Genomic DNA, 14,466 nt, shown 5'->3' with positions numbered 1-14,466 from the left:
TCTGATCACTAGCCTTTAACTGACATACTGGAAGTCTTTTTTCTTTCATCATCATCATCACCATCATCATCTTCACCTCATACTTATATAATGCTTTAGGTCTGCAAAGCTCTTTCCAGATAACTCACTCTATCCTCACAACAGCCTTGGAGGCATAATTCTCCTAGAATTACTCCCATTTACAAATGAAGAAACTGAGCAAACAGAGGTTACATGACTTGTCCAGCTTCACATAGCTAGTCAGTGTCTGAGCGTAGATTTGAATTCAGGTCTTCGTGATCCTGGGCCAGTGCCCAATTCAATGTGCCACCTAGCTGCCACCCTTTTTATGATGAGCAAAGGTGCCAGTAGAGTTTTGAAACTGTTCATTATGCCTCTCTCTTATCATGTGACCAGCCCCTCATCTCTTTCCTTCATACAATTCCTTGAGGACATCCTTACTTCCTATACTTCAGAATTTCTTTTTCATTTTAGATGGCAGCTTATTGCCCCGACTACTTACTTTTTTCATTGTCATCAGAGAAAACAGAACCCAAGAACCTCCCTGAAAGAGCTGTTGGAACCTCCAATGAGGTGTTATATCAACTCCATTGCAACCTTTACACTTGAATTCTCCCGTGAATCAATAATCTCACCCACATTTACAGTTCCCATAAAAGCATAATTGTCAATACAGCTCTACATGTAAGATGACTAGTCTACAACTTCTATGAGCAACACCAGTGGTGATGATAACAACTTTTAGCATTTGTTTGGGGACTTTTTGGGGGCATTTTAAGCATAGATGATCCTTGCATCACAGTTTAAAAAGAAATGTTCCTCAAAATGGTCAGAGGTGACTATAGTCTTTCCATGTATAGATCTGCAATTTCATCTATGTAGAAGATTTTAATTGTAGAAATTCCTCATATATATATGTACATATACACACATGCATGTATATATACATATATAGCTATTTACACATATGTGCATATACATACTCACACACACAGCTCAGCGCAGCAGGAACTGATAGCCCGGACATTGAGAAACAAAGTGACGTCCTTTTCTGTATTCATTTTTCATTTAATTTAGCAATCAATCAATAAACACTTATTAAGCACCTACTATGTGGCAGACACTGTGTTATACACAGGAGATGCAAAGAAAAGAATGATGCTGTCCTTGTACTAAAGGAACTGTTGCTTTTTTAGGAGTGAAACATGTATGCCAATTAACAGGTGTTAAACATATAAAATATTCCCAGAGCAATTCTGAAGGAAGAGCTCTAGTGGTTGTAGGATACAGATAGATTCCAGTCAATTAAAATCATTTATTATACAATGGCACAGTGGATAGAACTATGGGCATGTTTTCAGGAAGACATGTTCGAACCCAGCCTCTGACATTTACAAGTTATGGGACCCTGGGCAAGTCACTGAAGCTGTCTGTCTCTGTTTCCTCAAAGATGAAATTTGGATGATAATGTCACTTGTTTCCCAAAGTTGTTGTAAGGATCAAATGAGATAATATTCATAAAATACTTATTAAAGAGACATAACAAATGCTTAGTATATGATTATTCTATTACTTTCTATTAAGTGCCTACCACTCTCCTGCACTCCAGCCTCTACCTCTGACCTAGCACTCCAAGTTCTGGCCTTGGTACTTTGGAATTTCGCTGGTAAGCATTCACCAGATTTATCTTGGACAAGGAACTGCCTTACCCATCATCTTCATGTCATGCTGCTATGAATGTGCCCTTCCCCATCCTCTCAAATCATTCTAACTATGACAATTAAATCATCATTCCCCAAACACTACCCTGGCACTACTACCCTGTATGTGTTGGCTTTCCTTATCAGAAGGCAACCTCTGTGAGTGAATGGACCATCTTACTCACTTGGATTTGTAGGGCTAAAATTGATTTAAATTTCTGAAACATAGCAGCACTTTCCCTGAGTTCTAGGGGACCCTGAGAGTCTTGAGGATCATTTTAAATTCTCATTATCCTTCACCATCATATTTCCCCTACGGATGGTTAGCTGTAATCTATTACTTAGACAGTCTTTAAAAAAAACTTATCAAAATGAGACTCTACTGTGGTAGTATAATTGGTACTAGTATCACTCCCCTACAGTCTTTTACCAGTACATAAAGGATCCAAGGGAAAGTGGGTTCAGACTTAGAAATCACTTATGGCAAAGGAGGCAAATCATAATTCCTGGATTCCCTTTGCTACAGCCCTCAAGATATCATTTCCTAAGTTGACTTTTTTTTTTTAAAAAAAAGGAATAAAACAAGTATTTCCATAACATAGTACAAAAAAAGGATTCTTAATATCTCTCTCTCTTTCTCTCTCTGTCTCTCTGTCTCTGTCTGTCTGTCTCTCTGTCTCTCTTTCTTTCTCTCTCTTCTACGAAGATATCAAATATTCCAATTCTCATTGCCAAAATTTGTACAGAGCATAACAACTTCCATCAAACAAAAAGGTCAGATTTCTTCTCATACCTAGTTGAATATTTTGATTGAACAGAAAATGAAGGGGAAGGGGGTGGGAATTAGTATTTATTTAGTACCTACCATGTGCCAGGTACCTCTGATTGGTTGACCCATTTGATAAGTATTCTCACTTATTTAACATTGGTTAAGTTACTTTAAGTCAGACCAATAATTGTCTAGTCTGACTCCTCCCCCATCTCATAACTTCTTGTGGTAGTTGTTGTTCAGTTGTGTCTAACTCTTGTGTCCCCATTTGAGATTTTCTTGGTAAAGGTTCTAAAGTGTTTTATCATTTTCTTCCCCAGCTCATTTTACAGATGAGGAAACTAAGACAAACGGGGTTAAGTGACTTGCCCAGGGTCAGACAGCTAGTAAAGTGTCTGAGACCAGTTTTGAACTCAGGTCTTCCTGATGCTCTATCCACTGTGCCGTCTAGCTGCCACTGGATGCATACACATAAGATGCATACATATATATATATATATATATGTGTGTGTGTGTGTGTGTGTATATATTTGTGTTCATAGTAAGTATCAAATAACTGAGAGGAAGAATAGCTAGAGGGGGGAGGATCAGGAAAGGTTTCAAGTAGAAGATACCTTGAGTTACTTTTTGAAGGAAACAAAATTCCAAGTGGAGAAAGTAAGAAAGGTGTGCCTCCAGTCAGAGGGGATGGCTTGGGCAAAAGTATGGAGATGGGAAATGAAATATCATAAACTATAATACCAAATATCCAAGTCTGGCTGGATGATGAAGTTCAAGAAGCTGAGGATCCAGTACACTTGGAAAGGTAGGATATGGACCTCCATCTTTCTGATTCTAAGGTTTGAGTTTTCTGTCTCCCCTCTTGCTTAATACCATGTTTGCAATGGACTTTACAACCTTGTTTTCAACTACCAGCTGTAGGTACTTGCTCTGTATAATTAATTCTCAGCCTGATTTGCTCAGCCCTATTTCAAGTTGCTTCTTTTAAAAATAAAAACAAACCAAGGAGAGAGAGAAAAAAAAAAAAAAGCTCTGTATGATGCCCCATTTCCCCTGTTGCATCAGGATAATAAAACATTTGTAATTTGGGGAGGGAATACATATTCTGGTCAGGGCCTCCTTTAAATAAATACTGTTGATTGCTAAATGTGGAGGGAACAGGTGTTTTATTTAGTTTTTTGCAGTCAGTGCAAGGGAATCTTTCCCATAAACATTTAATAATGGGGGGGGGGGGAGGGTTGGGCTTCTGTGCCTTTAATTTTCCTGTATGAACCAGAGAGGGAAGGCTGCAAAGCCCTGACAGGCTCACTTGTTCATGCCTTTAATGTGCGATCTGTTTTCTCCAGTGGAGGGCACTCAGTGTATCACAAACGAAAGCATTAGCACCAACAAGCTCCGAGCACCATCAGTCTCAGGGAAAGCCTTCGGAATTAGACAAGAGCTGCCTCTCAGCCTAGCTACAAAGCGCTCCAGACCTGCCCTGCTCAATGGAGAAACAGAGCTTGCTTGCCTTCTGAAATCCCTGGGTTGGACTGGTCTTCCCTCCAGCCCCAGGAGGGAGGCCTACTTGCTCCCAGAAGTGGGGGGGGGCCCAGAGGATGCCTGGCTGGAGCTGGGCATGGCCAAAGGCAGCGCCATAAGGAATGCCAGGTACTGGGGGGAAGCTTTTCAGAGAAGTTGGTTGCTTTTCCTGCGACGCGCTAGGGCCCCTCCACAGGGATTGTCAGTTTCAGCCTGGGGCCCTCTGGTCAATCATACAATGGCCCTTAGAGCCTAGAGCCTTTTCCCTCCTCCCCTCCCTCCCCCACCTGCTTCCTCCCTCCCCCCTTCCCCAATCCCCATTTCTTCTTTTTTTTTCCTTTTCTTTCTTTTATTTTTTTTCCCCTTGTCCTCTCTGGGGAACTTTGTGTGGGTTCCTGGCACACATGCCCGATCATGATGGTTGTGAGTGACAGCTGTACCCATGGCATGAAGGCTGTGGTGGATTAAAGACCAGGGAGCAAGCAAGAAGAGACCTGAGGGAGGAAAGAAAGAAGGAAAGGAAGAAAGAGAGGAGAAGCTGCTTTTGGATGACAAAGGATGGGTAAGTGAACTTTTGCTATTTCCTTCTCATCTAAGCTCTAGCTCTGGGGGGACAGACTCAGCCATGGCATTAAGGCTGACAGAAGGGTAGGGGGGTGATGCAGGGTGGCAGCTAGCAGTAGGACATTACTTGGCCAGGTGACTCACTGGAGTTGTTACAATATTTTTAGATCATTCTCCTCCCCCCCTCTCCCCCCTGCAGCTTTCCCCCCCACCCCCCAGTATGCAATGGTTCTGTAAATGCACAGAAAGGAGTTGACCAGACTAAAAAAGGGATGCCTCCTCAGATGATCTCTAGCTGCTCCTGCATAGCCAGATTGGGATCTGTGGGCTACACAAACACAGGGCTGCCTCCTGATTCCATGATAATATTACCCATGCTTTGAGTCCTCTTGGCTGTCAGGAGGCTAGTTAACACTTTCCAGTTTGTGTGTGTTTGTGTGTCTGTTTGGGGGTGGCATTGTTACTTTAGAGGTGATTTCACCAGCATTGTTCCTGTATTTGAAGCCAGAGCCCTAACCCAGCTTCCAAATTTCAAGCAGTCATTTGCCAGCCTTATTTTTTCAAGTGTGACTGCCTTCCCCCCAACCTTCTCTCTAGCACCCCCACCCCCTTCTCCTGTCTGGAATAACTGGAACGTATTTCAGTGAGACTGGGGCTGGCGAGGAGAGAATACAGTGCAAGAACAGGGTCTAAATTAAAACGAAAAAAATCCATTTCACTGGAAGACAGGATTTTAGATGAAAGATCTGTGCTGATTGCCTCTTTTTAAAAAATTGGGAACATGCGAAAAAGAAAACTGCAGTCAACCGAAGTCTTTATTTTTTCCTCTCCCCCTCCCCCTGGAGAAATAATAAAACCGTTATTGATAGAGAGAAGAGCTTTAAAATCCAAACGACAGGGAAATGAAACCTGACTACTAGAAGCAGCCAACTTTGCGGGAACCCAGCAGTCCTGACATTACTAGGGGTTGGGAGGGGGTGGGGGGGGTGGGAGGACGCGGACTTGAAGGAGAGAAACTGTTCTGATCTGTTCTCTTCATCAGTCTCTGAATAGGAAAGAGCGACTGTTTGTATTGAGTAATATAACTCTTCTGCCCTCGGACCATTTCTCGCCGGGTAGGAAACGTTTCATGACGCTCTGGCGAGGGAAACTTTGCAGCATCCGTTGCTTGTCACGCATAGATCATGGGCAAGGGACCCACAAAACGCAGTTATCTTCTTGTGTGTTTATTACGTATGCATTTATTAAGAGCCTGGGATTGCCGCTCTTGTTATTAGTCTGCATGCCACGCTCCATTGGCTGCCGGGATCCGTCCCCATGCCATCTCCCAGACCTCGCATCCTAGCTTTCTTTTAGGCGAGGGGCACACATTTTACGGCAGGGGAAACTTTACAGCCTATGAACTCCTTTCTCTGCAGTTATGTTAAACAATCACATTTTCCCCCAATCAGGAAGGATTTATAAGTGGGGGGTGGGGGTGGTATTAAGTAAGAAAACCTACCCCCCCTCCCCCCCTTTGAAATCACCAGAAGCCACAATTCTCTTCCTTCCATGGCTGGTATTCAATACAGTGACTTGACAAATATGTTACTTGTTAGAACTGTGCTGGCAGGTGATAAGAAAATCCCTGCAACGTATCGTGCTGATGAACATGGGAACCACTGGAACCCGAGAAGACTGTGCCCAGCTCCAGAGACCCATAAATCACTACCAAAGTAATTGAGCATCCAGAAAGAGACACTTCCTTAAGAGCTCCTATGCAGTGATAAGGAAAATCAAGCCTTAGGAAAGGGGGGGAAAGGAGTAAGCTGCCTTTACACCCACCCACCTGCCAAAGCACTCCGAAGCCCCTCCTCCCCTATGGAAAGCTGCTAGGGAGAGATTTACCTAGCCTCCAATGCCCACTTGTTTTCTTCTTTCCCTATTGTAGGTTTCCATTTAATTAAGCAGCTGAGAGGCATGAGCGTGGTACTAGTGCTGTTGCCCACAGTGCTGCTTGTGATGCTTACGGGTGCTCAGAGACCTTGCCCCAGGAACTGCAGATGCGATGGGAAAATTGTGTACTGTGAGTCTCACGCCTTCGCAGACATCCCCAAGAACATTTCTGGTGGGTCCCAGGGCTTATCGCTGCGGTTCAACAGCATCCAGAAACTGAAAGCCAATCAGTTTGCAGGGCTGAATCAGCTCGTGTGGCTCTATCTGGACCATAATTACATTAGCTCTGTGGACGAGGACGCCTTTCAGGGGATCCGCAGGCTCAAGGAATTGATTCTAAGCTCTAATAAAATCACCCACCTGCACAACAAGACATTCCACCCGGTTCCGAACCTGCGGAACCTGGACCTCTCCTACAATAAACTCCAAACGTTGCAGTCAGAGCAATTCAAGGGCCTCCGGAAACTGATCATCTTGCACCTGAGGTCCAACTCTCTGAAGACAGTGCCCATCCGTGTTTTCCAAGACTGCCGGAACCTGGACTTTCTGGACCTGGGTTACAACCGCCTCCGCAGCCTTTCTCGGAATGCTTTTGCTGGCCTCTTGAAGTTGAAGGAGCTCCATCTGGAGCACAACCAGTTTTCTAAGATCAACTTTGCTCACTTTCCCCGACTCTTCAACCTTCGCTCTATCTATTTGCAGTGGAATCGGATCCGCTCGATCAACCAAGGCTTGACATGGACTTGGAGCTCCCTTCACAACTTGGATTTATCAGGGAATGATATCCAAGGGATCGAACCAGGCACTTTTAAATGCCTGCCCAACTTGCAGAAGTTGAATCTGGATTCCAACAAGCTCACCAACATCTCTCAGGAGACTGTCAATGCCTGGATCTCTTTAATATCCATTACCTTGTCAGGGAACATGTGGGAATGCAGTCGGAGCATTTGCCCCCTTTTTTCTTGGCTTAAAAATTTCAAAGGAAATAAAGAGAGCACCATGATATGTGCGGGCCCTAAGCAAATCCAGGGGGAGAAGGTCAGCGATGCTGTGGAAACATACAATATTTGTGCTGAAATTCAGGTGGTTGTGACAGAGAAGTCTCATCAGGCCCCACAAACTCCCCAGAAGCCACTGATTGTTCTCAAACCCACGGTCTCCAAACTGGAAACCACCCAACCCACTCCAATTACCCCAAGCCCTTCCCCAGGTTTCCCGATGCCTGGCACAGAGCCAGAGTATGAGCACGTGTCGTTCCACAAGATCATTGCTGGCAGTGTGGCCCTCTTTCTCTCAGTGGCTATGATCCTCTTGGTAATCTACGTGTCTTGGAAGCGTTATCCGGCCAGCATGAAGCAACTCCAGCAGCATTCTCTCATGAAGAGACGCCGGAAAAAGGCCAGAGAATCTGAAAGACAAATGAACTCCCCGTTACAGGAGTATTACGTGGACTACAAGCCAACAAACTCTGAGACCATGGATGTATCAGTTAATGGATCGGGGCCTTGCACATACACCATCTCTGGCTCCAGGGAATGTGAGGTATGAACCATGATCCTCCTAAAAGCATTTCAGCTGCTGGGAAGGAGAGGTAAATGTTTGAAGCTCTTGAGGTGTCCCTAATCACTAGAAAGATTAATGAGCCTTTGGCTTTGGGGTTTTGCTCAGTGTGAAAGGTTATTTAATTAAATTACAACCACCAGGAAAGTGACTGTGGTTATTTTTAAAAGAGTTGAGACTTGAAGGAAGTTCATTCAAGGATGAGATTAAATTGGAATAAACCTCCGTGTTGCGGCATCTACTTCTTAAAGTTTGTACATAGGGGTTGGACTTTTATGAACTGTTTTTGTTTCTTTTTTCTTTCTTTCATTTTTTTTTCTTTGAGTGTGGATTTGCTGTCTGGTTCTTGGTTTTCTGGTTTGTTTGTTTATTTTATTTTTTTTAGAAATATGAATGAAGGAGGGTCCATGTTAATAAAAAAATAATACCAAAATTGTTGGATTTGAAGAGGATATAAACCAAAGAGAAATTGACCAAGGGTTGATTTTGCTGCAAATGTTTCAGTTTCTAACTCAAGCAGGTAATAGCTATATGTCTAACACACAGGGATACCTGCCACTTTTTACTTTCCATCTCAAACTTTATACCAACCTAGAGAATATCAGGAGTCTGCTCTGCTATAATACAAGGAGGTTTTATTGTTGTTATTATTATTATTTCTATGTGGGATTTTCCCTGTCATCAGAAGGGCCTGTGACATTTTTTTTTTCTGGTTTGTTTTTAAAGGCATATTATGTTTCAGTATTGGCTAGTTGTCTGGAATCAGAGGATTTGTGTAACTGTAACTATGTGTCAAGAGGTAGCTTCTACTGGGCTGTGATACTATAGGTGATTTAGCCATTATACAATTCAAGGCATGAGCTAAAAACTGTCTGTTACTGCTGGTGTTATCCCAAAAGGAAATGATGTGTACTGTTCATCTCTTTGACTAAAACTGACCACAAATACTGTTACAGAGAAGGGCAGGGGATTGAGTTTTGACTATTTTCTCTTCCTATACATTTAACTTCACCGGATGTCTCAAAGCAATATTTTAAGGGATTGCCTCTCAGCATTTATGTTTAGGATTTGGGGGAAGAAATATCATCAGTGATGAACACACATTTTGAATTCTTTAGGTCTTAAGATAAATTGTGGGTACGTAATAAAAACCAGAACAAAATTACAGCTTCCTTAGTCTCTGCCCCTAGCTCATAATTAGGGATAAATTCATAGTATTCTAAGACAAAATGAACCTTAACACATGAATAATTATGGTGACACTATCATCCAACTACTCCATTATAGGGAGGGGCTCAGCATTGGCAGGGGGCTGTCTGATATACTATTACCTTTCCTTGTCTTTGGAAAAGAGATTTTTCAGAGGAGTGTAGACTCATGTGACTAAACCCCCGCCCTCCTCCCCCCCCACCCATTGTTTCCACATCAACCAGACAATATTGTAAATTTCATCTAGCCTTAAACTGTTTCTGCTCCAACCAGACTACAGTACTCAAGCTGGGGTAACTAAAGTAACAAGTAACTAAAACACTGGGGCAAATCTTTGCAGTTTAAAAAACCTACAAATGAGCACAGTGAGGACTATTGAAAAGCATTGCCAATGGTGAACTTTTCATTTTTCTTTGGACATCTGATACATCTTGAGGATGAATAGGAAAAAAGACATTCAGGTTATCAATTCCTATCTGAATACTGGGTGGTAGTGGAGGGCCTTCTAAGAAGGTCTACAAGACGATGGATTTTGAACCCTCATTTGCACTTTAGAATGCTAACCTTGGTAATGAACCTCCTCCCTATTGGTGCCTTATATTTTATACCCACTTAAATGTTGAGCAAGATGGAATGGGAAGGAAGACCATCCTCTCCACTAAGTTAATTAGGTATCCTTGCTTTATCTAACAACTAATGCTTTTTTCTTCCCTTTGGAGAAGTACTAAATAGGAAGGAAATTCACAGAGGCATTTGAAAGCTAGTGGGGATGTTAGAGATCACCAAGTCCAATCCCATCATTTTACAGTTGAAGCAAACAAGTCTTGGGGAGAGAAATTGTTTCAGCCAAAGCAAAACATTGGCTTAATAACATACCCAAGACTAGATCACACTTCACTTGATATAACAGCCATTATTCTTATAGTTTCTATTGTTTTTCATACTATTTCTTTCTCCTTCAAAATGCTTGAAGAAACATTTATCAAGGAAATATTTATGTAGCTTTGCTTTTAATGGAGGGGGGAAGTGTCTGAAAGAAAAGTATATGAATTGACAAATCATTTTCTCTCTCAAAAAATTAAATCATCCATAGGGCAGTATTTATGAGAGGAAATATTGGAGGAAAACCTATCTAGCTAGGGAGACTAGTTATGTATCAGTATTTTCTTTTTATGTTCATACCATTTTTGCTAGAATAATTCTTGAAACAGAAAAAAAAAGACTAATGTTCATTAGCTAAAGTTTGACAGTCAAGTTTTCTCATGTTCCTCATGTTTCATATATGCAGTGGGATTTTCTCAGTTGTTAAGTTCTGAAAGAAACTCAAAGAGTTATTAATGCATTTCATTGTGCAGGGCCTGCAATAGCATCCAGAAGCTACCACAAAGACACCGCAGGCCAAGATAATATATTTGATGTCATACTTAAAAGTATTCACTTTTTAAAAATGATTATAAACCATATAGTACTTACAAGTCAAATTAGAGAAAGGAAAATTATTGATATATAAATATATGCTGTAAACACAGGTGTATGTAGCATATATTTTTATATGTGAATATATATGTGCATGTATATATACAGAAATATACATACATGCATACACATATAAATATTTCTATTTCTCCAGTTCAATTTGTAAGTGCCATAAGGTACACATCTATGTATATATGTATTAATACATGCATATGTTTATGTATGTATATATACATAATATTTGGCAATCATAAAATCTATTAAGTAGAAAGCAGACATGAAACAAAACATTATAAATAAAGAATATTTTGATGGAAGGAATTAAAGCACCTTAAAAACAGTGGACTCAGGAGTCACGGTGTTTGCAGTCAGTGTTGTCCCATTGTGATAAGCCTGGCAGGGTCCCTCACAGCTTATTCACTGAGTGCAACTAGACACAGAAGACGTAATGGTTAAACAGCTCTTCCCTAACTTTAATGTGTTGATTGAAAGAAAAAAAATTCAAATCGTTAAATTTTCTTGCTTTTCCTCGTGACATTTTATTGATTTTTCGCTAAATGGAATCATCTCTTTCACCTCCTGAGGGACTTTTATTTATTTATTTATTTCTCCATGAAGGGGTCATACACAATAAACCAGTGACTGCTTCTGTCTCTGAGTGTTTCATTTTTAATTTTATCACTGAAACTTAATCACTAAAAGAATAATGACCTAAAGTAAACCAAGAAATTTGGGAAAGGAGACATGGTGGAGTACGGTGGAAAAAGCAATTCATCATCAGTCAGAGTATCTGAGTTCAAATTCTACTGCATTTGTGACATCTTACCTCCATGATCTTGGACAAAACTACTAAGCTTCTCAGGGCCTCAGTTTCCGTATCTGAAAAATGAAGAGGGTTCAACTAGATGACTCCTAAAGACCCCTCTAGCTCTAAATCTGTGTTCCTCTTATTTTAACCTTTGACTTTAAATTTTAAAAATGCCATGGTAAATTTTTGGAAAAGAGAAAACAGATCCGTGAAATAAACACCATAGTGTAGTCTCTTAAGGGTTAAACTGTGATGGTTTTAAAAGTTGGTGAGTGATTCTATTTTTGTTTTTATTTTTATAGGGATGCATTAGCAGTGGGTTGGATTCATTTGCATTTCCTTGAGATTTTAATTGTTTTCTTGTCTCTATCAGTTCCAAGAAGATTTCAGACATCATGTGACTATGCAATCCTTATCCCTTTTCTAGTCTCTGGCTAGGTGCAAAATGTCCACTTTCCTAGTTCCCTTGACTATTTTATAGACACTTTAGACACTGACATTTTCCAGGTTTCCTGAATGGTAGCATTCCAATAGCCTAGAAAGGTCATATACCCTTGCAAAGATAAGATGGTGGTAGGCTCAGATCCATTACCCTTCCTGATTCTTCATCTCATAGACTTTTATCCCTATACACAAATGTAGAAATTGTAATAAAGATAAAAAAAAACATATTGTGACAGTCCTTATATATTGTATGATATGGATGGTTTGCAATATTCTTAAAAAATACTTCTCAACATTGTATTTCCTAAGCCATCGATTTCATTTTGATTAGCAAAAATAAATGGAAAAAAGAAAGACATGTAAAACAAGTCAAATAAAACTGGATGCCTTTCTTGGGCCTAAGCTCCTTAAGTCTGTTTGTCTCTTTGGAAGACTACTTTTGACTATATTGGTTGCCTAACATTTCTATGGTTTTCTTATATCATGACATTTCACAGCTTTCTTTCCATTAAAATTGTGTCTATCTGCACAAATTGATTTTGAGATTAAAAAATAAGGAAAATATTTCCTCCAAATAAATCATTTTTCTAAAAAAATTCATTCTATTTCTACCTAATTAATTTCAAAATCTGGCTATTCTTCAAAATCCCCAGTTGTCTGTCAGGACTCAAATGCTTTTGTTTTTAAAATATTTTTTTTTAAATGAATGAACTTTTCCTTTGTATATGGTTTCTAAGTGTCTGTAGGCATTAATAATACAATAAATTGTCATCTGTAAGCAATCTGCCAAACTGAAGATAAAAGAGAAAGCAAGGCCCTTCGTGCTTTGGCCTATGATGGGCAATCTAGTCTTAAAATCCTTTACTCTTAAATAGATCTTGTCCAGGACTTGACCCTGTCTTCTCCAGCTTCCATAGTAGACCGCTATGTCATGGGACATGTTGGAGGGAAGGTTGAGGGCTCACGATCCACCTTGGAGTACAAAGCATTAATCAGTGTTTCTTATCCTACTCACTGACTTCTTTCTTGAGATACCAACAGTTCTCAGAAATGTATTGTTTTATCTTCTTCAGCCTTCTCAGAAATTTTCTTGTCTAACTCTATACATAATATGTTGTTTGGGGATAATATTTTAAGACAGTGCTGTGTATGTAATTTTATAATCCTGAAGGACTTTCATCCTCTAAATCAGAGTAACACAGAATTTTGTAAATGACTAATGATCCAGAAATGGTCATATAAAACAATCGGGCTTTGACACTGGGTATATTAACCCATGAAGTGAATGTCTGGGAAAATAGAATGATCTTCTTGTCAGTGGAAAAGCATAAAATTCATGGCAAAATTTAACACTTTTGCAGTTTCATTTAATCTAAAACAGATTTAGGTATAATAGTTAAAACAATTTAAGGGTATTCTCAGTGTTTATGAACACAGATTAATAGTAAAAGAAAAATTACTGTGATACTTTTCTCCTGTAAATCCTAGCCTCTTAGAACTTTAAACCTAAGTTAGGAAGCTGCAGATTGTCCTATGGGAAAGAAATTCTTACCCACTTGGCAAACCATCTCCCAGAAACTGCGAGGGAAGGGTCAAGGCAATGGGCAGTGCTCAATAACAGATATAAGAAGGCTATGTTTTCCCTACTGAGGAATATAATGATTAAAATAAATGTGTTAATTAGAATGTTACCCCTTGGAATAGATCTTTATGTTAGATCAAAACAGTTATGTTAGCAAGCGATAGGAGGACTGAGGGCTAGGTGAAGTCAGAGCGCACACATGTTAATTGAAGGTTAAAGGAATGGGAAGTACATCAAAAACTTGAAACAGTCAATGCCAAACCATTCATCTATCCTCTGAAAAGCATCTGTTAAGGGTTACTTTGTGCCAGCTGAGGTGCTACGCTTCAAGGACAGGAACTTGGCTTTATTAGAAGACTGCTAATATTCAGATAGATAGATAGATAGATAGATAGATATAGAGGTAGAGAGAGGTGTCTGCCTCTATATCTATCTATTTATCTGTCTGTCTGTCTATCTGTCTATCTATCTTCCTCTATTAAGTTCTGCCTTTAGAAATTAATATCAGTGATATTGGATATACTTATTACAGCACCTGAAATTCTATGAATCCATACCAAATTGGAGATGAGGCAACCTTATATGTTAAAGAAATCATTCAGTATTTTGCGAGATCTGTGACTTCATTGATGTGGGTATGTATATATATATGTATATATATATATATATATATATACATATATATATACACACACATATATATGTATATATATATACACACACACATACACATACATGTGTATATATATATGTACACATAAATATATGCATCTCTTTATATGCATGCAGATATTCAGATGCATAATATGATTTTACTTCTATTAATAGACATATACATTACATTGAAGGGCATCATTGCAGAGTGTACAGGTGGGCAGATGAAGAGTCAGGAATGCCT

At 39.9% G+C, this 14,466-nt stretch overlaps 1 protein-coding gene across 1 annotated transcript; it reads left to right on the top strand.

Annotated features, from left to right (window-relative positions):
* The first annotated feature begins 3,875 nt into the window (after positions 1–3,875).
* Positions 3,876–13,911, top strand: LRRTM4 (leucine rich repeat transmembrane neuronal 4). Its single transcript, XM_072639161.1, has 2 exons — positions 3,876–4,552; positions 6,485–13,911. Exons 1-2 carry the CDS (start codon positions 4,549–4,551, stop codon positions 8,035–8,037), a joined length of 1,557 nt encoding a protein of 518 aa, XP_072495262.1. The 5' UTR covers positions 3,876–4,548; the 3' UTR covers positions 8,038–13,911.
* The last annotated feature ends 555 nt before the right edge of the window (positions 13,912–14,466 follow it).

Source organism: Notamacropus eugenii, chromosome 1 (assembly GCF_028372415.1).
Source record: "Notamacropus eugenii isolate mMacEug1 chromosome 1, mMacEug1.pri_v2, whole genome shotgun sequence".
Lineage (NCBI taxonomy): Eukaryota > Metazoa > Chordata > Mammalia > Diprotodontia > Macropodidae > Notamacropus > Notamacropus eugenii.
This window is presented reverse-complemented; position numbering and strand designations above follow the sequence as displayed.